General features: G+C 42.1%; 1 protein-coding gene across 2 annotated transcripts; it reads left to right on the forward strand.

The window, feature by feature from the left end:
* The first annotated feature begins 1,039 nt into the window (after positions 1-1,039).
* On the forward strand, positions 1,040-14,921 carry dthd1 (death domain containing 1). Of its 2 annotated transcripts, none has more exons than XM_087839329.1 (10): positions 1,040-1,403; positions 3,552-4,044; positions 4,884-5,214; positions 6,973-7,152; positions 7,605-7,870; positions 7,962-8,117; positions 11,345-11,634; positions 14,057-14,310; positions 14,411-14,468; positions 14,596-14,921. In XM_087839329.1, the coding sequence occupies exons 1-10, from the start codon at positions 1,040-1,042 to the stop codon at positions 14,904-14,906; spliced, it is 2,703 nt and encodes a 900-aa protein (XP_087695455.1). In that variant the 3' UTR covers positions 14,907-14,921. The 2 variants fall into 2 exon arrangements, with proteins under 2 accessions (XP_087695455.1, XP_087695456.1); XM_087839330.1 differs by having other exon boundaries at positions 1,040-1,394.
* The last annotated feature ends 7,071 nt before the right edge of the window (positions 14,922-21,992 follow it).

The following is a 21,992-nucleotide window of genomic DNA, read 5'->3' on the forward strand; positions in this document are numbered from 1 at the left end:
TAACATCTATTATAGAATGGCGTAAAATTTTTAAATGCTTTCACGTTGCCACCACCTTCCAAAGACTTGGGATGTTAGGTTAAGAGGTGATTCCCAGCTCCTGTCCAGGATATATCCCGTGATTTCTTTTGTCAGAGTAGGACTGAATGCATGCTGAGTGCAATGCCATTGAACATTATAGCAGTACAAGATCAAAGGACTTTGATACGACTCGTTTATTTAATGTTAACATGATTAGACTTGAATGCCCAACCCATTCTTACAGCGATGCTGAGTATTCTTTTAATTCCAAATAAGGATCAAGAAACTTGTTTTAATACTGATGTCAAAGTAACATCGTAAGTTCCACACAGGAAACCCACAAAATGACTCTGTGGTTGTGTGTGTCTCTGCTTTTTTCTCCTGTAAATAGTTTAGGTGCTGCCCAACATGCTAATGCCTTTGTAGCAACGCTTGTGGCGTTAGGAAAACAAATGATTTATGAATGTGAATGCATTTAATCAACAGGGGAGAACTCCAGTAACTTCCTGCTGTGCTTTTGAATGATTCCCGGCTTCGTGTGACGTTTTTTAACTGGCCGGATATACAAGCAGTGAAATGAGTGACAGGAGACCGTCAGACGTGAGATGCACAGAGCTCTCTGCCTTCCTGTGAATCTCCTCTTTTGTCTCTCCCTTCCACGCCTCCAGGGGTCGCCTTGGCAACATGTTTTACTGCTGGCAGCCAGATAAATGCAGCCTTGGCGCCTGTAAACTGGGATAGCCGGACGCAGTAACGCTCACTGCCAAGGACACAGCAATCCAGCAGGGCTTCGGCTTCGAACATAAAAGGAGGTACACAAGAACTGAAATCCTCTTTTAATCAGTATTTGACGCTTATCAGCTGAATTGTGTAAAAGCAGGGAAAAGATTTTGCCAAATGCAAGATGGACTGAAAAAGTAAAAGGCCCAAAGAAAAGCCTGTGCAGATACTTCTGACTCTCAGCTTTTTTTGCATTTTGCAGTCCAGCGTGGATACGAATCTGCATGCAGACAAACTCATGGAAGGACAAAAGCCTCCTGACTGCACAAGCGAGGACAGACTCCTCATTGCATTGGCTGAAACTGTTCAGGAGCTTGAAGGTGTCCAATGCTGCGGAGATCATCTCGATACAGCCACGGGTGGGAGGATGGAAGAAGGAGAAGATGAGAGGGAGGATGAAAGAAGACGAAGGAGTAAAGAGCAGCAGGAGGGAGACTGCAAAAAGAGAGCTCTGGGAGTGCTGAGGGAAGTCAGTGTTTTTCATTCATGCAGACTCAGAGCATGGAAACAAGCCCTCAGACAATGTTCCTCCACGCTCAGCAGCTCTCCACCAGGGGGTGGAGCTCAGCAGCATCCATCTACGACAGGCAGAGGTGGCAAAAGTATAGACATTCTTTACTTAAGTAGAAGTACAGATACCTGTGTTTAAAAATACTCCAGTAAATGTTGAAGTACTGATTCAACATCATTACTCAAGTAAAAGTAAAAAAGTACATGCTCAGAAATGTACTCAAAGTAAGAAAGTATTCTAACCATTCTTGTACAGAGGTAACTAAACCTTGTACTGTGTATATATAGTAATAAAATAATATTAGTGTACAAGAATACAAACATTATCCCAATCTGTAGTTTTAATGAATGTACTCAGCTTGAATCTGTTATCTAGGACACAAGCAGTGACAGAAAATTTAAATAAACAACTATTTTCTGTTGCCAACATTGTAGAGGGAGACTCTGCCTCCATTGCTAAACAGTACACTGAGAATAGTCAGGGGTGAAAGTGCGATTTAGCAGGTGGAGGAGCACTACGATCTGTGTAGTGGCTCAGCATAGGGAAAAGAATCACAACTCACAATACTTTCTAATATGAACTTCAGCAGATTTTCTTAGTGTGATCAGCTGACCTGCTGCTTGCTTCACAGCTGTCCCATATCACTGATACTATACTCTCTATACTTTATATACAGTTGGTATAAAGTTGGAATTCAGTGAATGAACCTAAGCATCATCCGCGTAAATGCAAATTCATCTCTGCAACACTTGATGTAACCTAAATCTGACTATGACCACCACAGCCACTGTGCACCAGTTCAACACAACGGGAATTCACCACATTGATGCAAGCTAACCTGTTTATCCTGAACTGCTCAGTATTTTCATGCAACCTTTGAGTATCAAAAAGTTAGTTTGTTTTTTAGGATATTTCACGACAAAAAAAACGCATCATTTATCAAAACACATCATATACAGAGTCAATTCAAATTATGACATCATACATCTGGAGTTTATCAAACACCACTGAGCTGTCCTTACCTTTAAATCTACTCTCTCTTCTTCTTCTCCTGTCCTGTCTTTTTTATCTTCCTCCATCTCCGTGAAGTTAGCTCTCACTCTTTTATCCCCCTGCGAAATACAGCAGCTGGAGCTTTAGCTCGCAGACAACCTGCACACAAACAGTCTGTGTGTTTCCTGAAGTTTGTTGAGCTGATAGAAAAAATGTATTTGAAATGACCTGCCACTTAAAATAGCACTCTCTTCATGCTTCCTCCTTTTCTGTAGCGCTAGCTAAATGCTGAAGTACCACAACCACAACTAACGGATACATTCAGTCCTTCCCGCCCACTTTAACCCCTGAAATAAACCCTATAGACGAACTTATAGATAAACCAAAAGTAACGAGTCTGCTTTGAAAGCGTAAGAGGAGAAAATACAGACATTTGTTTAAACATGTAGGGAGTAAAAGTACAGATGCCAGAAAATAAAAAAGTTACTTCTCATCTCTGACGACAAAATAAACTTCAAATAGAAAACGAAATTAAATTGTGGAATTCTCAGAGCCTCAGAAGTAACAATGTATTTATTTTCATTTATTAAATTTCACTCTCAAAGTTGCACGCCTCCACCTTCATATCCCCCTCAAGCTCTCCAGGGTCTCTGAAGGTTCTTTCAAAGTGTTTATTTGGACTCTGGGTCCTTTTTTATACTATTTTTCAGTCCAGTCCTTGTACCTGACCATTTTCAGAGGAAAGAACAAACCTATGAACCATTCAAGTACAAAGATAGCATTGTGTCTACACATAACAGAAAACCTTTCAATCTTTAGGCACTTTGTTACTAGTAGATTGTTGCAGCAACACATAATTTGATTTTAAAAGTCCCATCAGATTTTTATCCACCATGTAATACAATCTGGAAAGCATCCGATTGGCAGCAGGTTAATTTCTCAGTATGACAATGATCCCAAACACACTGCCAATGCTGAAAAAATATACCTGGATGGAAAAACACACAGTGGAGCATTATCAGTCATGGATAACATTATTGAAGTGTGTGGGATCATCTTCACAGAGAATAGAAAAAAAGGCAGAAACATCCAAAGTAGAGCTTTGAATGTCCTTCAGGAAGTCTGAAGAACTATTCCCGACGACTATTTAAAGAAATGACATAAAAACATGCAGGCTTTCAGTGGTGGGTGTGTAAAAAAGTGTAACTAATTTAAAAACTCAAGTAAAGGTTTAATTTTTTTTCAGAGGATACAGGATGCAGACCCTGTTTGGGCTCCGTCAGTGACATTTTTCTGAGTGTTGGAGAGGACGTAGAGAAGATCATCGACAAAATAAGCTCCATCATTATCAAGCTGGATGCAGCGATTCAGCAGTTATCTGTAGATAAGACCTCGATCGTGGGTGAAGCACGTCAAGAATCCAGAGACACAGACACTTCGGCGCAACCTGAAGACGTTAAGAATCACCTAAAATCCCCCGATCGACTCGAGTCTGACTCAGGTCACGAACGGATGATTGAGGACGGAGCTGATCGAAGGCGTACAGAGACATCGGCAGACACTGAACAAACACTGGACTCATTCAGTGGTTCTAATTGTGACAACGGGGCAGAATCACATGTCAAAGGTCAAGCACAAGACATTCTGGAGGAATCCGTTAACTCTGAGACTGAGTTACTAAAGGAGACTGAAAAGGAAGATGAGAGCGCAAAGAGAAAAAGAAAATGGATTACTGTAGGGTAAGATGACTAAATCACCACAGCTCACCGTACTTAAACTCTTAACACATAAGTATTTATGTTTAACCCTCACTTCCTGTCAGTGTAATATGCAACATATTGCATGTTTGTGGTCTTTTGCTTAAAGCTCTATGATAGCTCTATTTGCAGTCAGTTTTGTGTTTTTTTGATGAGGCTATTCAAGCATAATGAAATCGAAACTTCTTCTGTGTCAGTTTACACACGTTTCGTGCACAGCGTGAGGTAGCACATCATTTTACGTTTGTTGGAAACACTTGCTGACAATGTACTGGCAACATCAGTAATCCACACGCCTAAAAAAAAAAAAAGAAAACAAAAAGATGTTGAGTATTTTGTTCTGTGCCCTCCGTTGGGATGATTGCGAGTCTGGACATGATTTCCTTCCCCTCATTTCTCCTGCTCACTGATACGGGACAAACTCTCTGCAGCGCTTTATCACAAGTCGCACACATTTTTGACCTCCTGGCCTCCACACAGCCAGCTGTTTCGCACAGTTCACTGTCAGGCCACTGCACACATACATCTAAAAGCCAAACAAATCGGGAACATTAAGATCCGAGGGAGAGGCTAAGTCTGGAGAGAGCCGATATGGAAAGTGCATGCTCCAGCATTTCAGCAAGTCTTAATATGTTTGCACTTGAAAAAAAAAATCAAGATAATAATATTTCTACTTAAAAGCATTAAGAGCAAATGCAACCATGCAAAAAATATAAAAAAAAATAAAAATAAAAGGAAGAAACAAACAGTCAAACTTTATTTAAATCGTGAATCGTTTTTCTAAAGATATGCATTTATGTGTTTTTAAAAACATCATTTAGGCTCACTGGTCAGCTGGAGGGCAGCCATTCTGATGTACCGGACGCGTGCTTTATCAGAGCGCCTGCAGGTGCAGCTGAAGTCCTGAGGTGTGAAGTGGCTGATGCCCTGAGCTGCCTGATGGTGACTGGCTCAGAGGAGTTGCTTAGCAGAGTGATCCGGGTCAAAGTTGAACATGGAGCAGCCTTTAATTTCCCCCTTACTGTGGTTGTCCCTTTCCAAGCACGCCATCGCAGCAGCTACAGAGATGTCGCTGTGAAGATAATAGATGAGGACAAGAGGGTCAGCTACATCACTCCCATAGCAACAGAGGGCATGTATGGAGGACAGAAGGTAAGGTTTTCCCTTACTTACAAATATTTGTTCAAATATTGATCAAATAACATAATTTTCTCCTGCTTAATGCTTATTTTATGTTATTTTACTGGAAGCTTAATATAAGCTGGAGCTGTATACTGAACCTTTTTCTTCTTAGTTATAAATAAATTCTTAGTTAGAAAAAAGTCTTCTATAAAAGGTTCATGGATGCATGTATATAAAGAACTAAAGTATGGAACAACTGAAAACAGAAGAGGCTCTAAGATAGAGCCTTGTGGTACACCGTTTACTATTTTTGGGGCGTTTTAACCCAAATCAAAACTGTTACATTTTAGTTAGATAAACATATTCCCAGTGTTTCTGTATATCTTTGGTTAAGAATAAATACAATTACATGAGTTAAAATTTTAAAAAAATGAATTCGTGTTCTGCATGTCTTTGGACGGTGGGAGGAAGCCGGAGTACCCGGAGGGAACCCACGCAAACACGGGGAGAACATGCAAACTCCACACAGAAAGACCCCGGCCTGATGGTGGAATTGAACTCAGGACCTTCTTGCTGTGCGGCAACAATGCTAACCACCGACCACAGACTGGCGACCTGTCCAGGGTGTACCCTGCCTCTTGCCCTATGACAGCTGGGATAGGCTCCAGCGCCCCCGCGACCCTGAAAAGGATAAGCGGAAGCGAATGGATGGATGGATGGAATTCGTGTTCTTTAACCCTTTAAAGCCGGTCAGAGCGCGCCCGCTCTGACCGGCTTTAAAGGGTTAAAGAACCTTTTTTAAAAAGGCTGTGAACATGTCAGCACAACTTAGGTTTGCAAAGTTGTATCTGAATAAACCACAAGAACTCTGGTACAGATGTTTGTTTTTAAAGCACAGCAACACATTCGGAGACAACCAAACACAGCATATCTGCATAAACACCTCATACCAACGGTGGAGCACGGTGGTGGAGGGGTGATGACTTAGGTTTGTTTTGCAGCCGCAGGACCTCGACAACATGCACTTATTGAGTAAAGCATGAACCCCTCTGTATACCAAAGTACTCTAGAGTCAAATGTAAGGCTGTCTGTCTGACAGCTGAAGCTTGGCTGAAACTGGGTCGTGCAACAGGACAGTGATGCCAAGCAAAGCAGTGAATCTACAACAGAATGGCTGAAAAAGAAAAGAATAAAGCTACTGCAATGACCTAGTTAAAGACCAGATCTCAACCTGACTTAAATGCTGTGGTGAGAGCTGTACGCAAATAAACCTGCCCACAAACCACAATGAACTGAAGCGAGGTTAGAAAGAAGAGTAGGTGAAAATTGCTCCACAGCGATGTGAGAGACTAATAAAGTCATACAGACGTTAGTTCTGCTAAATGTGGTACTCTAAGCTATTGAAACATTCAGTGTACTTACAGTAGTTTTTCATTCACTGTTTCTCATATTTGGCTTATATTTTGTTAAATAAATAATGATGTGGGATAATAAGTCATGCTCTTGTTTATCTGTGGTTATAATTACATCATTTTGAGACTTGCCAAGTTTTTGTTGTATTATAACTCAATGTGTAGAATCTTTGAAATGAAAGAGGGTGGCTGTATCTTACATGAGTGCAACAAAGTAACAATTGCAACTCCTGTAATTGTACTTATTTTTAACCTAAAAAACATAGAAACACTGAGTAGAGTTTTTTTTTTTCAAAAACATATTCATTGGTGAAAGATTGTTCAAATGTTTTCCCCGTAACAAATTTAAACCGTGGTTTCTTTCTCTCTTTGTTAGGGCTCATTTGCAGAGGTGAAGGTGTACTCTGTGGGTCTTTTTGCAGTCGTTTCCTGTTTAAAACTAGAAAACTACACCATTCCCAGGAAGGGGTTGTCACTAAAACTCCCCATGGACCCCCGAATTTGTCTGAACTACCTCCCAGGATCCTTTACTGCACCTGTAATAGCGCAAACCACGGTATGACAATACCCTGATCATTACCCCTTTTTCTCCTACTTTACTTTCAGTAGAAGTAAAGAAAAGAGTTGCAGAAGTGAGGTCTGGTTGGCATTGAGAGATAGGAAGAGCTCCTTGGGACGAAGCCTTTGAAATGATTCCAAAACTCGGATGAAAATAGAGAGGAGAAATGATGAAGTAACAGAAAGCTTGCTTCTGATTTGCAGGTTTCACAGATGTTTGCTGTGAGGCACAAACAGCTGTGGCCGATTTCGCAATTGACTCCTGAGACCAAACACTGGTGTACGAGCAGTTTGTTCCTTGATCTTACGTCAAATCCACCACCTCCCTCTCTGCACAGCTCTCTTTTGATATAAAAACAGAAAAAAATAGACAAATTCTCATATCAAACATTTTTTTGTCTAAACTGCTGCCTAAATCAAGCAGAACAGCTGTTTCCATGTTTGCTTCAGATCCAGCCGCTAGACGCCGTGCTCCTGGCTTCTGTCAAGTCCAGAAATTACGCCTATCATTCAGTGGTGTCTACCAGCCCGCTGCTCTACCTCACCCACCCGACCTCGAGGCCCCTGAGAAGACCCCTCACGGTCACACTTCCATGTCCCCCAAATCCTGCAAAAAAGAAAGCAACAAGGGGACAAACAGAGAACCAACAAGACCAACAAAGTCAACCTGTCAGGGATTCTCCCCCATGGGATCATTCACCTTCCCACAGACTGAGGTGACACAGATATCCTTGAACTAAAATATATTATATATGTGTCACAGCATCATATAAATAGGGATCTTAAAAGGTTTTGTTTCTATGACAGATTCATGGACACCTCTGTGAAATCCAAGGAAATGTCCAATGAGTCGCTGGTTGTTCTGGGCTCAAGGGACAAACAGTGGAGTGTCATGGATAAAGTCACCGTCAGAAGCCTGCAGAAGGGACTGGTGTCCTTTGACCTGATGGAGAACTTTGACAGGTTTGTACCACCACATTTTCTCCTCTTAACATAATGACACCTGCAAATGGAAATAGGCAGTTTAACTTTATTTAAAAAGACAACAAAGTCAATTGTAGTGCAGGACGGCGAGGAAGTAAATAAAAACATGTCTGCCATTGACTATATATAAAACAGCACCTTCTGGGACTGGAAAATTAAGCCAATGAGTGAGTGTCTTAACTCTGAACTGGCTTTAATGGGCACCAAGGCATGACGCCATCGACTGCATAAAAGCTTCCAGTCCTATTGAGGTTTTGGCAGACAGCTGCTGAACAATGTTCACATGATGTCAAATGAAAAACCACAAGTCTGTGAGCTTCCTGTCTGTACCCATGTCCACATTTTCCTGTTGAGTTTATGAGATCAGCCACTGGTTTTGAATAATACGTCAATTCTGTTGTGTTTGAGTTATTTAGTGTCAGAAAGGAGGATTATCCAGAATAGGCTCATTGGCTGATGATTTCTGATTGGCAAGTCAGTAGCCAATGAGTGTGCAGTTTCAGTAGTGATGACGTCAACCATTGTCCTTCTTCTGTATACAGTCTACATTGCACACAAGTAGATACACGTTTAATATATATACATATTGGGGTTTTTTTTTAAAGCCAGTAGAGAGGTGTTTGAGTTGTTGGGAACAATAAAATGATAAATGGGATCTGCAGAATGAGCAGTGATTATTATTTGATATGAAGCAGAGAGGAGACAGTGTGCTAGGTAATTATTAGAAATGCACTTTGAAGCTCTGAAGCCACCTGTATGGAGGTAAAACCAAATGTAAGATGGTTTTCGGTCATGTTGGAGGGATAAGCAACGATTTGAGGTTGCACGAAGAAGTTTGAGCCTATTTGTTAAGAGTTACGGTAGATTAGCATCTCTGTGACACAGGTTGACTCTGCTGATGTGTTGTCGTACACTTCAGCCGAACCACATCACTGCACAAAGAGCAATGTGAGGCAGGAGCATCCAAAGCAGAGCCACGGACAGAACAGATACCCACAGAGCGAAACTTGTCGGGCGGCGCTCATTTGCAGCATCGTTTCTTTCAAAGCCAAGGCCGATTTGTCCTGTTTGTCCATCCAGCAAAATAAATACCTGAAAAAGATAATACTGTGTTCAAAAGCAGGCTCCTAACAGCATTCTCCAACAAGATTTCAAATAAACGGTGATCATTTCTTACTATATCTCCCCTTGCATGTGCCTTTCTGCCAAACTCAACAAGCCACTGTAGTTTATTCGAAGGCCTTTCAGCCTGATGTCGTTGGCTCTAATGTGCAGTTTCAGAATTCGCTGGCGCTTCGAAATCCTGCACCTGAATGCAGAAGGGCAAAAGTTCACACGCTAGAGCTACCTGAAGTGAAACTTTTCGTATTAGTCAAAAGCGTAGACACGTCCAAACGTGGGATATTAAACTGTGAACAAAACAAATGACATTTGAAAATGACTGCAAAAAGAAATAAGGCAGTGCCGTCTTTAAGGAAATCTAAAACATGAAACATGTCGTTCTGTACCTTTTTTTTTGAGATCCAGTTGGCAGGCTTTGACTCCAGGTTTGTTGGATTGTCAGGGGAACCGAGATCTCCCTGTAAAACCTTAAAATAGTCAATTTCTCTCAGTCTTGTCACGTCAAGGAGACTGCTGAGACTGGAAACATGTGGAAGTCTATTAAAAACATGTACATTTGTCCCATTTATGTATATGTAAGCAGCACAAACTGAGGAACAGTTTTCCCGAACCTCTCAGTGAAGTGCAGATGTTTCAGTTTTTGTTTTACTAAAGACTTAACCTGCAAGATATGAAGGAGCACATAATTAGAATAGAGTAAAAGTCTGTTTGATTTGGCAGTGCATTTAACTAAAAATGGGATCAGTGGTGTTTAAAGCTCTCTTGGACTCTCCTAGAGTAGCTATGCATGCAGATTCTTATTAGAACTGGACTTAAAGGACTTTCTTACAACATATTTTTGACATCTGTTGCCTACGAGGTTGATGAGAGTGTGTGACAGGCGCAGCAGGTTGTTGGGGTTATGAGCTGTCCTCACAGCCAAGTCAACAGTGGCTGCAATCAGGAGTCCCCCAACCATGTAGATGGCATAGAAAACAGTCCCCCTGACCACACAGTGACAGTAAGAGACACAGGATCAAGGAACAAAGTCCTCTAAAACTCATGAATCCTTACTTGTGAACAATCAGCGCTGGTGGAAACATGATGATTGTGCAGCTGTGCAGGAAAAACTTTGCAGCTGTGGGACCCCTGCAGCAGAAATACATTTATAATATATAATGGCATTTTTGTGCAGCACATTCAGAGATGCCCTTCTGCACACCTTGGTTGTAATGGGTGGTTATTTGATGTTACTGTTGCCTTCCTGTCAACTCAAAGCAGTCTTGTCCTTGTCCACTGACCTCTGTCATCAACAAGGCGTTTTCTCCCAGATGTTTTCTCTTTTTCAACAACCCAGATGTTTCTTTATTTCACTTTACTTACACGGCAGCGAACGTAAGCAACAATCCTCGAGTTAATTTGGTTCAGTGAGGTTATGTTGCACTAACTTCCAGAGCGATTAACATTTCCTCTGCTTCAAACAGGAGAAAACAAATTATTTCCTCACTCACGGCTCTGCTGTACCTCACCGGTACCTTTCATGTATTCTCAACATCACGTCCATGTCTTAAGTGCCAGCATTAAAAAAAATAAAAACAAAAGATAAATGCTACACTACGCTACAACAAACCAGACTTACAGAAAGCTTTTACTTTACATAAGGGGCTTAAAGCAAGGCCGCATGGATAAAGGGGGGGTGGGTGCAGCTACATGCTTTAGATTCCAGGCTTTAACGTGTCAGAGCATACGCACATGAACAGCATGGCAAGAATAAAGTGTTAAGAAACCCCTAAAGACATTATAAAGAAGGAGAAAATTAAGTCTTACTCTAGTCACCTGTTTAAAAGAATAGGCCCAGCTGTGATAACGTTGGATTCTCATTTCCATCCCGAGTTATAATTCTCTTCTTTCTTATCTAAAACAGCTTCTTCAGGGGAGAAAAAAAATGTGTGCAGTAGGTTTTCATGAATTCTCCATTCTGTCTTAAGTCTATTACATCTGTATTCCCGCCTGCGATAACAGAGTCTTTTCCCTTTTCAGCGGCAATCTAATCTTTCCCCAGAGCTAGACTCCTTAACGTGTCCTCCGTCTGCTTCTCCGCTCAGACTGCTCGTGCTTCGTCTCCTCTCCCCGCTGCGCCCTTGTCACCTCGCCTGCCTGGCTGAGGAGCTGGAGGAGTCGGTCTGCTGCCATGCCGTCACCGTCGTCCTCCTGCGACGCCGAGACGAGCCTCGCGCCCTCCTGGTGGCCGTTGTGCCCAGCAGAGACCTCAGCTGGGAGCTGCACAGGCTGCGAGCTCAGGGCTACAGCGACCCGGTGGAGACCTCCTCGGAGATCTCGATGTGTGAAGCAGATCAGCTTCTCCTGCGTTTCACCGGCAACATCACCTGCACAGGTAAAGTGTGAAGCTGGTTCACTGGCTTCTCCTACAGAAGCTTCATACGCGGTTTAAGGAAAATAATTATAAGCTGACAAAAGAAACACAAGAGAATCTTCATCTTTTTATACATTTATGCTTCTCACAGGCTTTTCATCAAGGATTGGGTCATCGTTTATTTTAATTAATTAATTAATTAATTAATTCAATGGTTTCTATCAGTGAATCTGAAAAAATAATCAGCTTTATCTATCATAGTGAACACTCTAAACATCATACATGCTTAACTTGTTCGTTTTTTTCTTTTTTGTTTATTTGTTACAAAAATAATCCTGATATCAAATTTTAGCTCCGTGAGCCTCAAACACAGCTGCTCGCTCTTGGGTTGTCATTGTTCTTATTAAAAGAGGCCTGTTTACTTTGGCTGGACACACGTGACACTGAAAAAGGCCTCGATTTAAAAGTGCAAGTCCTTGTACGCTATCATTATTGTTGGGTTAGCTGGATCACTGCACATCTAGTGCAGTAAAAAAGAAAGATATACTGGGAAATGTGAAACAGCTGCTGCAGCACCAGGTCTAAACCAGTTGAGCCTCCATCCCCTGGTCACCACGTAAGACAGTAACCACATAATAAAGTGGATGAATGATATGTTTGTACAGCCAGCTGAATGCTTCAACAGTACAACACTCTTATGTTTCCTCTTTTGTTTCCCACGGTACAATACAGCAGACAGTATAAAAGATGGGGATACTGCCTGTTTAGAAGCCTCCAGATGAGTGTTTACCCCATTGCCGTCTTGGTGTGTTGAAACTGGATGAGATAGATGGATCACTCGATGTTAAACACATGTTTACTTACTGGCTTTAAAACATTTTAAAAATCTATGGTTAAAATGTATATCTATATATATGGTAGACTGTATACAAAAGATGGACTTTCTGTGTGTATTTGATATTTTAAAACTGGATGAGACAAGCAAAAGGTGGATCTTATCGACGCTACGTGCTCTTACTGTAGAATCTTGTAAATGTCAATCATGATATAGGCCCGCCCCAGTATACTCTACTCCGTCCTAGCTTTTAACTCTATTCCCATGATGCATTGAGTATTTCTTCTTCAGTCATTTTTTCACTCACTATGCATGGAATCATCACTTATTATTAAACTCTGTCTCTCTTCCACAGCGCTTCTTTTAGCCTGTCTTTTTTCTTTCACCCCAACCGGGCGCAGCAGATGGCCCCGCCCCTCCCTGAGCCTGGCTCTGTAGGAGGTTTCTTCCTGTTAAAAGGAAGTTTTTCCTTCCCACTGTTGCCAAAGTGGTTACTCATAGGGGGTCATATGATTGTTGGGTTTCTATCTGTATGTATTATTGTAGGGTCTACCTTACAATATAAAGCACCTTGAGGCAACTGTTGTTGTGATTTGGCGCTATATAAATACATTTGAATTAAATTGAATATTTAAATCTACTTTCGGCTGCTGTCATGCTATGAGGGGGTCGCCACAAACATCTCCATGTTTGATTTGGCAGGTTTATGCCAGATGCCCTTCTTGACACAACCCCAAAGGAAAATTTTGGTTCACTTTATAAAATTAAAATCATGTTCTTTTCAATAACACCTGAAACTAGTTACTGAGGCCATGGTCTCATTAAAGTGTTTAATGAGGTCATAGTACAATGGAGCTGAAAGGCCATTTTCCCATAAACTTCTCTCCATTTTAACCAAAATTTGCAAAATGGAATCATTGTTATTAAGTATCACATAAAATAACCTGACTGAAGTCAAGTCCGAGGGTACTTCTCCCATAGACTTCTACAGCACGGAGAATCCTTTTGAAAGCAGGAGCAGCAGTTTAATGAACTTCACTTTTAAGACCATCTATTATATTGTCTTTATACACCACAGCCCTAACTTGCTCCATGGCTTTGCTTGATAAAACTGTCTTTCTTCTGGCTAATGTTGGCTAGCATTAGCTTACCTACTCACACAAATCACACATAGCAAATAGTGAGGAACCAAGCTAAGGTAACGCTGTTGCTTTTAAAAATATCATCTGAACCCATCTGAACTCAGATATGTTTCTTATTTTTATGTGAGGTTTGTTTTGAAGTCTGAGTTGCACTGGGAGCTCATTTGTTGGCCGCTTGGTCCTTTTCTAAGCTAGCCTGAGTTGAAGTTGCTTGTTATATAGATGTGTCAGGGAACAAAGGAGAGGCACTTTAGAGGCTGTAAAGGTCCAACAAGTCAGCCCTAAGGTCTAATTTTTAAGTGACTTTACCATCTGTTCACAAACTGGCAGTAAACAAGTTTAATACAGGAAAATGTTACAAACATAACCTAGAAAATTCAGTTAGCATCAAATTCAGTTAGTAAAGCAGTTTCATATAATTGCATCAGGCCTCTTTTTAAATGTGTGCATATTTATTTTTCTGCAGCCGCTGCTCAAACCAACAAAAATGAAGCCACGCATGAGCGCATCACCTTCCACAGCCAGAGGAAGAATCACCTCTTAGTGCATCTGACTGAGGTGGACCTATTTGGAAACTACAGCTCTCCTCACTACAAGGGCACGGCCATATTTTATAAGGTCACCAGAGGTCAGCTGGAGTGGTGGGATGACAAAGCTGTCCTGAAGGACACGAAGCTTCTGGGAGATCCCGTCTGTAAGCTGTCTCTGACTTTACCCAAGGTAAAGGTCTGACTTAACCCCCTCACCCCCCAAAAATGAAACATTATGCTTCATGTAAAAGACTCAAATAAAAGAATGTTACTGTTTTATGTCATTTTAGAAAGTGAGAAACTTTACTCGGCCCATTACAGCCCAGGTGAAGTTCTGTGAGGACACAGGTGGGTGAAATTCTGCCCGCTTGCTCCACGATCCATTCATTGTCTCTTTGCCACACTCTTTAATGCTGTCCCAGCTCCACATACTAAAAACGTGCATCATTTATCCATCACCTGCCCATCCAACCAGGTTCCCTCTCAGACTCTCTTCTTCTCTGGCTGTCCGAGGAGCTCTCAGAGGAGGAAACGGCCCTGCTGGCGCTCTCCCTGCGACTCTGCCGCAGCACCGCTCAGCTGGTGACAACCCGAGCTGGGAGCGGCGGCCTCTCTTCCCGTGCCTTCACCATCCTGGCCATGTGGAGGAGAGGGCTGCCCGCCGTCCCGAACCAACCCAAGGCCTCTCTGCTCGCTCGCTACTTGGCCAAGATCGGCAGGCCGGATCTGGCCAGAGAACTGCTGCTGAGGCAGGCTGCAGCTACCAGGCAGGAGTCACCGAATTAAGGAGGCCCAGAAAGGAGCGCTCACACTGCCTTTTAAGTGCTGCTTTTAATATGAGCCAAGCCACTGGGTCGCAGTGCTCTGTTTGATCCACATGAGGTCAGCATCGCACAAGGAGAGTCAGCGCTCTTCTCTGGGCTTGCAACCCCACCTTTTGTTTTTGTTTTGGTAGTTGTCTTAGATGTAAAGTCTAATTTCAGACCATTATTATGGTATTATAGTATCATTTAGCTCTGAAAACTGTGAAAAACTGGGGAGATTTTAAAAAATGAATCGCAGTACAGATGAGCAAATGTTTTAACCCAGCTGTGATATTACTGTTGTGACTCCTTGCAGGGTTCAGACCTCTAAGGTTTGGAGCATTTATATGTATGTTGTTATAACGATTTATGACTCACAGTCTTACCTCACAATGCAGTTTATAACGCAGTGAAAGCTGCGAAGTTTGAATGCAGATGAGCACAGAGCACATCTGTGGCGTCCGGATTATTTTTCTTATCAGCTAGACTCGTCGCTGGATTTCTGTCCGTCTCCAGGTTTTCTCAGTCTTCTTTTTAAACTCTTGGCAGCCCTAATCTGTGACAGAGCCTTCACTTTCTCACTTCATTTGGTAGTTTGTCACCACCGCTGGCAGGGAGGTGATTTAGCGGACCACTCAGCCGCCTCTCCCCTCTGCGTAAACAAACAACAACACAGAGCTGTGACCTCCTTTCATCTGCTCCTGACACCGAGTCATCTTCGAGACGTGACCGAGTCAGATAATGACTGAGTCGTAAAAGTTGTTTTCTTTGTTATGAGGATACTAAAATATATTTCTGTTTGCAGTATTAGTTGGATGAATTCAGGACAGCATTGTGAATTTGTGTCCATTGAATTTGTGATATTAAAACAAATCCTTTCATTGTGTGTACTTTCTTAAATTAAGGAATTTCATCCATCCATTCAGCAGCTTTTCTACTTTGCAATTCAGTGGAGTTTCACATTCACGTGGAAGTACCTGCTCCTTAAATCTCACCGCTTGAATGGCAGCTGTTTGTAAGCAAGCCGCAGCTAGCCTGTTAGGCTTTTAAATTCCTGCCACGCAAAAAGGGGGTTTGGGAGTAAGTACATCGTATGCGGTGTGCCCAGGTGCACAGGTAAAGTCTGCCTCTGCACTTAAAGCCTTTTTTGTCCTGGATGCTAAGGATTTAAGCTAACACTACAATACCCAGCACATTCTTCAGCGACTGCATGAAGTTTGCACCGCAGTTACTGCAGACAGTGTGGCTGCAGGCAGCTTCAAAGGTAAAAACAGACTGGGCTAAATCTGCAGATCGTGCTACTAAAACCAGGAGTAACCAGCTTTATCCTGAAGTACACACTGAATGATTAGCTGGAGAAGATGCTAACTTTATAACTTTTAGTTGTTGTGGAGGTAGATCAATGTATTTGATTTTCACAGATCCTTTTTAAGCTGGATGCCCTTCCTGATGCAAACCTCCCAGAGATTCTCTCACAGTCTCAAAGCACAGATCTTTCATGTTTTAGGTGATTGTATCCAACCGAGCCACCCAGGGATCTATGCTTTTACTGAGTTCTAGTTTTAAAATCATTTTTAAGGAACTTTTCATAAGCAAACATTAGGTTAACTAACATCTTGTTTAAAGGACTGTCTATTTTGGTCGTTCTGGACAAAGAAATCTGATCAAAGGAGGCTCCACCTCGCAGCTTAGAGGATTTAAAGGATCTGTTGCTAACATCTCGGTGCAGATACCACAGCACAGTCACAGGTCGAGTGGAGTCCATTCCTTGATGGCTCAGGACTGTTTATATTAGGTGTATATAGCACCTTTCTACTCTATTTTCACTACTATTTTCTACTAATACAAAATGCAGGTCTTATTCACCCAGTCACACACACATTGATCTTATCTATACCTAAGCACTTCTAACATTCATACACTCAGTCTCCGATGGATGCATCTGAGGCAACACAGTGTTCAGTATCTTGGCCAAAGATGCTTTGACACATGGACAGGAGGATCCGGGGACTTTCCATCTGGTAGATGACCCGCTTTACCATCGAAGCTGCAGCCGCCCTACGCCTACACCGTCACTACATTTTGCCACTGGTTGTGGTTGTGGACGAGTCTAACAGTTGAACCAAATAATGTCACTCTGAGACTCACCGTCTAAAAGCAGTGCAAATTTCAAACAGCACTGACCACCACAGGAAATTCAGAGTGAGAAAAACAAAGTGTCTAAAAACCCCAACAGAAGATCTGCAGATAACTCTTAGATTTGGTGGCAAAGTTCATGCATCTACAATCAGAAAGAAACGCCTATATTTGATGTAGCAGAGGCAATCTGGTTATTGGATCAATGGGACTAACTAATCAAAGACAGCCTTTCAGCACAAGAATCAGACACCGATCGTGAGGTGGGAATGTTTGCCTCAGAAATCGTTCAGCTTGCGGTCAACAATTTTTCTATAAATTCTGCACATCAAAGAGCGCTCGGAGCATACGTGACGCCATCTGTCTGAGTGCTTCCGCTGAACCAAAGGTGGACCTTGCAACAGGATAATAATGCCAGGCAAACACATCATTCTCAGTAGGCTCCATCTTTTTAAAGACATTCAGCGGGTATTTTCTCTTTTTCTGTTTCATCTATCTTCAGAGCTTGTACTCCAGCTGTGTGACATTCTGCAGGCCCTGAGCTGGAGCAGAGAGGTAATGAGATGCCATGTGTCCAGGTGGGGGGTAGGGGACACCCCGCGAAGACAGAGAACACCACCCGCCACTTCAAATAGGAGAGACGCTTAATGAAGTATGAAATAGTAACAGGTGGAGCTGATAGATCGCACGAGGCCATCCCCCCTTTGCTCCTTCTCTGCCATTCGCTGACAAAAGCGGCCTCCTCTCGCCACTAACCTTTTCTCTTCCTTTTATTTGCCGCCCTTCTATTGTGCTCCTCCTCAGCTCCATCTGCGGATGGAAATATTGTTCGCACAATTCCTTTTCAACCCCTTCACGCTCCATCTCGGCTATTACCTCCTTCTTCCTTCCTTTTTTCCTTCCAGTGTGACTCTAAAGGACACGTGTGGCATCGCTGGCGGGAGAGTTTTGTGCTTCGACTGTGCGTGGCAGAGGGGGGCATCATTAGTGTGGCACGGGGCCATCACACACACACACACACATTGAGGGTGCCACTAGAGGTAAATGTCACAGAGGGGGCTCCCACAGTGCCGGGAAATCGTTTCCTCTCTCATTTTATCTCTTGTCTGTCCCCCCTTTACATTATTGAAAAGGCCACACAGCAATGCACTCTGGGAAGTTGAAGTAAGGAATTCCTGCCGAGCAGCAGCATAAAAATATTCTGATTTAAACCTCATCTGATTCATCATTTCATTTCATCAGCCTCCTCTTCGTTTTCGGCTCCCCTCGCCTCTTTTTTTTTCTTGGCAGGAATCCTCGCCGCCTCGATCAGTCGCTGCTCTCGCACTTCTAGCTGTCAAGGTAAAACAGTCTGATGCGACCGAGATGCAGAGATGCAGTCATGAATGAACATATGCACTGTCACAGCTCGTCCTGAGAGTTATCAGAGCGCAGCGTTCACATCTGCAGGGCCCCAAAAATCACTTCTTTTCTTTTTATATATACATTGAAACGACAAAGTAGAGAAATATGAAGCCCATTAGTTACAGAAATCTAGCTGTTAGTTCCATAAATGAGCTCTAAGGCTGGTTTAATTACCCATGCTCTTATTTACTCATATAAACAAACATAATTTATTCTTTATGAGAGAACATGCCACACACAGTGCTGTGGAAAACTATTTTTCCTCATCTTGAGGTTTCTTTTTTTTGCATATTTGTCACACTTACATGTTTCAGATCATTAAATACATTTTTATATTAGACAAAGATAAAGACGAAGAAATCCAAAATGCAGTTTTTAAATCATGATTTAATTTAAAAGAATAAAACCATAAAACATTTGTGATCATTGGCACCCAGTCTTTCACATGACTGTGGAGGACTGTTGTCCCACTCTTCTGTGCAGAATTGTTTTAATTCAGGTATATTGGAGGGGTTTCAGAGCATTAACGAAGTGCAGACTTAGTTTACTCCAACCATCAGCTCAGGGCATGAACTGATTTGTGCTTTTGGTGTTTTTTTTGGAGCTTTTCAGCTGAGTAATCTGACAAATATTACGGCTCCCTCCCTGTGTGGTACAGAAAATGCAAAAAGTTTGCACTTCAGTTTTATTCTAGTGTTTTATTAGTCAGTTATTTATCAGTATAAGGACTGAGTATTGATTAACTGAGTCTGTGCATTTCAGACATACAGTTTGTAGCAGCAGCTTGCTAAGCAAGCTTTCTAATGTTAGCTGGGAGAACAGCATGCAACCCTTTTTGCCAAATATGGCAAGTCGTGGTTCGAAAAAGGCATGGTGACAGCTGAAGAACTCATTCTCATACTTTTAAAAAAGGGCTAAATAAAGCTAATAGGTGACAATGGCTACACCCACCTTTTATACTGTTTATTTTTATCATAAAGCCACAACCAGGAACAATATAAAGGTTGGACGTCATTTGTTGGTTTCTGAAGTCTTGAGGTGTGTCTCCACAGCTACCGCAATCTGACCGCCTTCTGTTAAAGTGCAGGTTAAACACACTTCAGTATTGGCTTTGTTTGTCCAGACCGCTAGCAACAAGCATGCTTTATACGCTCTATGGTCAATGGCAATGCTACAGTTTGTGTGGACGCTAGATAAATGTTCACAGGGCCTGCCCTCAGTTTACTCTAACAAGTCTGCTGCTGGTGTCATGATGAGGCTCTGCTAGCTAATTAGCTAAGCCAGCAGAAGTTACATTATTCAAGTTTCCTCCCCCACATTTCAGGTTAGAGTAGCAGCACTGAGTTATCTAGCATTAGCATTAGCAGTTGTTATTATCACTCACCACCATTTTTTCCTGTCTCTGTTCACCCTCAGAAGGATAACTCCTCTTTATTTTTTCTTACGTGTTTTTTTCTCTGTAACAGAATCATGCACGCCACTTGCAATGGGACAGCGTGGATTCAGGTGGGGTCGCCTTAGGAAGGTTACATTTCTCAAACTGTTACTACAAACTTTGTATGCTGCCCGTTGAGTCCTAGGCTTGAAGCCTCAAGCTCGAGTTCCCTTTTCAAGCAGCACCTCTGTCTATGGCTACACGCAGCAGCTGGCTATCTTTTAATGTTGATTTAATCAAGTGTAAAACTCTCAGTGTAAAAACTGCACGTGGTTTTATGAGGGCAAATGCAACACATTCTATCTTGGGTGAGTAGGAACTTCCTCTTATCAGTATTCTTGCCAGCAGGCAGCAGTTGAAAACCACAAAAAAATAACCTAAAAAACCAGTTTAGCACCAATCTGGAGGATTAGCTATGCAGAAGTACGTTGAAGGTCATGATTCTACAAAAAGGTACGTCTCTTCGTGAGACTGAAAATTCTGTCACAAATAAAACACTACAAGCTCATTATTTGTACTTTCCCATAAATAAAAATATGTTTACCAAAAAAAAAAGAATAAATAAAACCAAGATAGTTCCTATCACCTAATGCTGTATCTATGGTGATAAAACAGGGTCCTTTCAATTATTAAAAATTATGCCAACTGATGAAAAACAAGATAATTTTGTTATTTAAACCGATTATATTTTATTAATGACTTCATACTGCATATCTAAGTGAAAAAAAAATCTGCCACATCTGGATAAAATTAATTTTATGTCTGAAAATATTCACTTTGTAGTGACATCATACCCTTTGACACGGAGGGCAAAAAGGCCAGTGGGTACATGTGCAGGAGGTTTAAAAAAGGAAAATCCTGTTTTAAATCAGCCTAGACATAAATTTCATCATGTGCTCTAGAAAATACTCAAGTTGAAGCACCCAAAGGTCCAGTGGGTGATCCTGGTCGCTGTGCCGTGCTGAACCCAGTGATGTTTGAAAAATGGAGACAGCTCCTGTGTGGCTGCCCGCTCACACAAAAACAAGGGTGGATCAAATCTCTGGGGTGATTCTCTGACTCACAGCTTGGCCCTGACTCCATCCCTCTGTGTGTAAATGTGTGTGTGCAAGTGAGGAAGTAAGAGCGAGACCTCGCAGGTGTTCTGCTCTCTGGCCCGTGACAAACTCTTCATTTGTCCCTCGTTTCAGTGGCAGACAGGGCAGCCAGGCCGGACAACCGCCACCCGAGAGGGTCCACGTTACCACTGCAAGGAGAGCCTGCGGTCATGATGAGGGATGTATTAAAAGTGGCATGACGTTGTTGTACATGTGAAAATCAGAGAATTTCAGTCTTCTGTTTTAGTTTTTCTGATGCACAACTTTGGTGTTTTGACTCTCACTCCTCTCCTAGCATGAAGCTGTGTTAACAGTTAGCTGGAGCAGAACCTATAGAGCCAGGTATTTCTATTTGTAAGGGGGCTATGTGGGTTTAAGGGAAGTTTAAGCCTCTGTTTCATATTCACAATATACCACTTCCATTTCAGACTACGCCCTCAAACATGTTGGTCGGGTTGATGCTGCCATTCAGTCATTCTCCACTTTAGATTGGAGCTAAGTGAAGCATCTCCATGCTCCCCACACTAAGTTTGAAGTTTCCAAACAGAGTTTGCAAACAGGATGAAAAAAGGAAAATATGGTTGTGTATTTTGTGCCAAGCTTGTTGGATGCAGTTTCTAAGCTAGCTTTTTTCTGAGGGAACTTGGGGTTTCTGATTGGCTGCTGTGCCAACCTGTTCAAGCCAAATGCAGAGCTGTACTGCTGCGCCCTTTGGTTTTGATAAGAAGCTGACAAAGCTGGCACCAACATAAAAAGAAAACATAAAAATATAATGTGCTGTTGTTCTTCTGACACACAAAACCCCCTGAATTTGTATTGTTTTTGCATTGGTCCAGATACTGCATGCTCACGTACAGAGTCACAATCCCAGCAACTTCTCAATGTCCTCGATTTTCATTTTCTGGTTGGAATACAGCAGAATTGTTTACTTCTCCGGTAACGTATGAGCCGCTGTGAGGTGGAGCGGGAGAAAGAGGGTGAAAAAAGGTCAGGGTGA

This window comes from Neolamprologus brichardi, chromosome 3 (genome assembly GCF_056152115.1).
Source record: "Neolamprologus brichardi isolate AB-2024 chromosome 3, ASM5615211v1, whole genome shotgun sequence".
Taxonomy (NCBI): domain Eukaryota; kingdom Metazoa; phylum Chordata; class Actinopteri; order Cichliformes; family Cichlidae; genus Neolamprologus; species Neolamprologus brichardi.

Bases quoted from the DNA above. Each gene is read 5' to 3' on its own strand.
- dthd1 (XM_087839329.1), top strand. From the start codon at position 1,040: ATGGAAGGACAAAAGCCTCCTGACTGCACAAGCGAGGACAGACTCCTC. The intron at 4,045-4,883 runs GTAAGATGACTA...AACATCATTTAG, and splicing joins AGAAAATGGATTACTGTAGG to GCTCACTGGTCAGCTGGAGG. The intron at 5,215-6,972 runs GTAAGGTTTTCC...TCTCTTTGTTAG, and splicing joins GCATGTATGGAGGACAGAAG to GGCTCATTTGCAGAGGTGAA.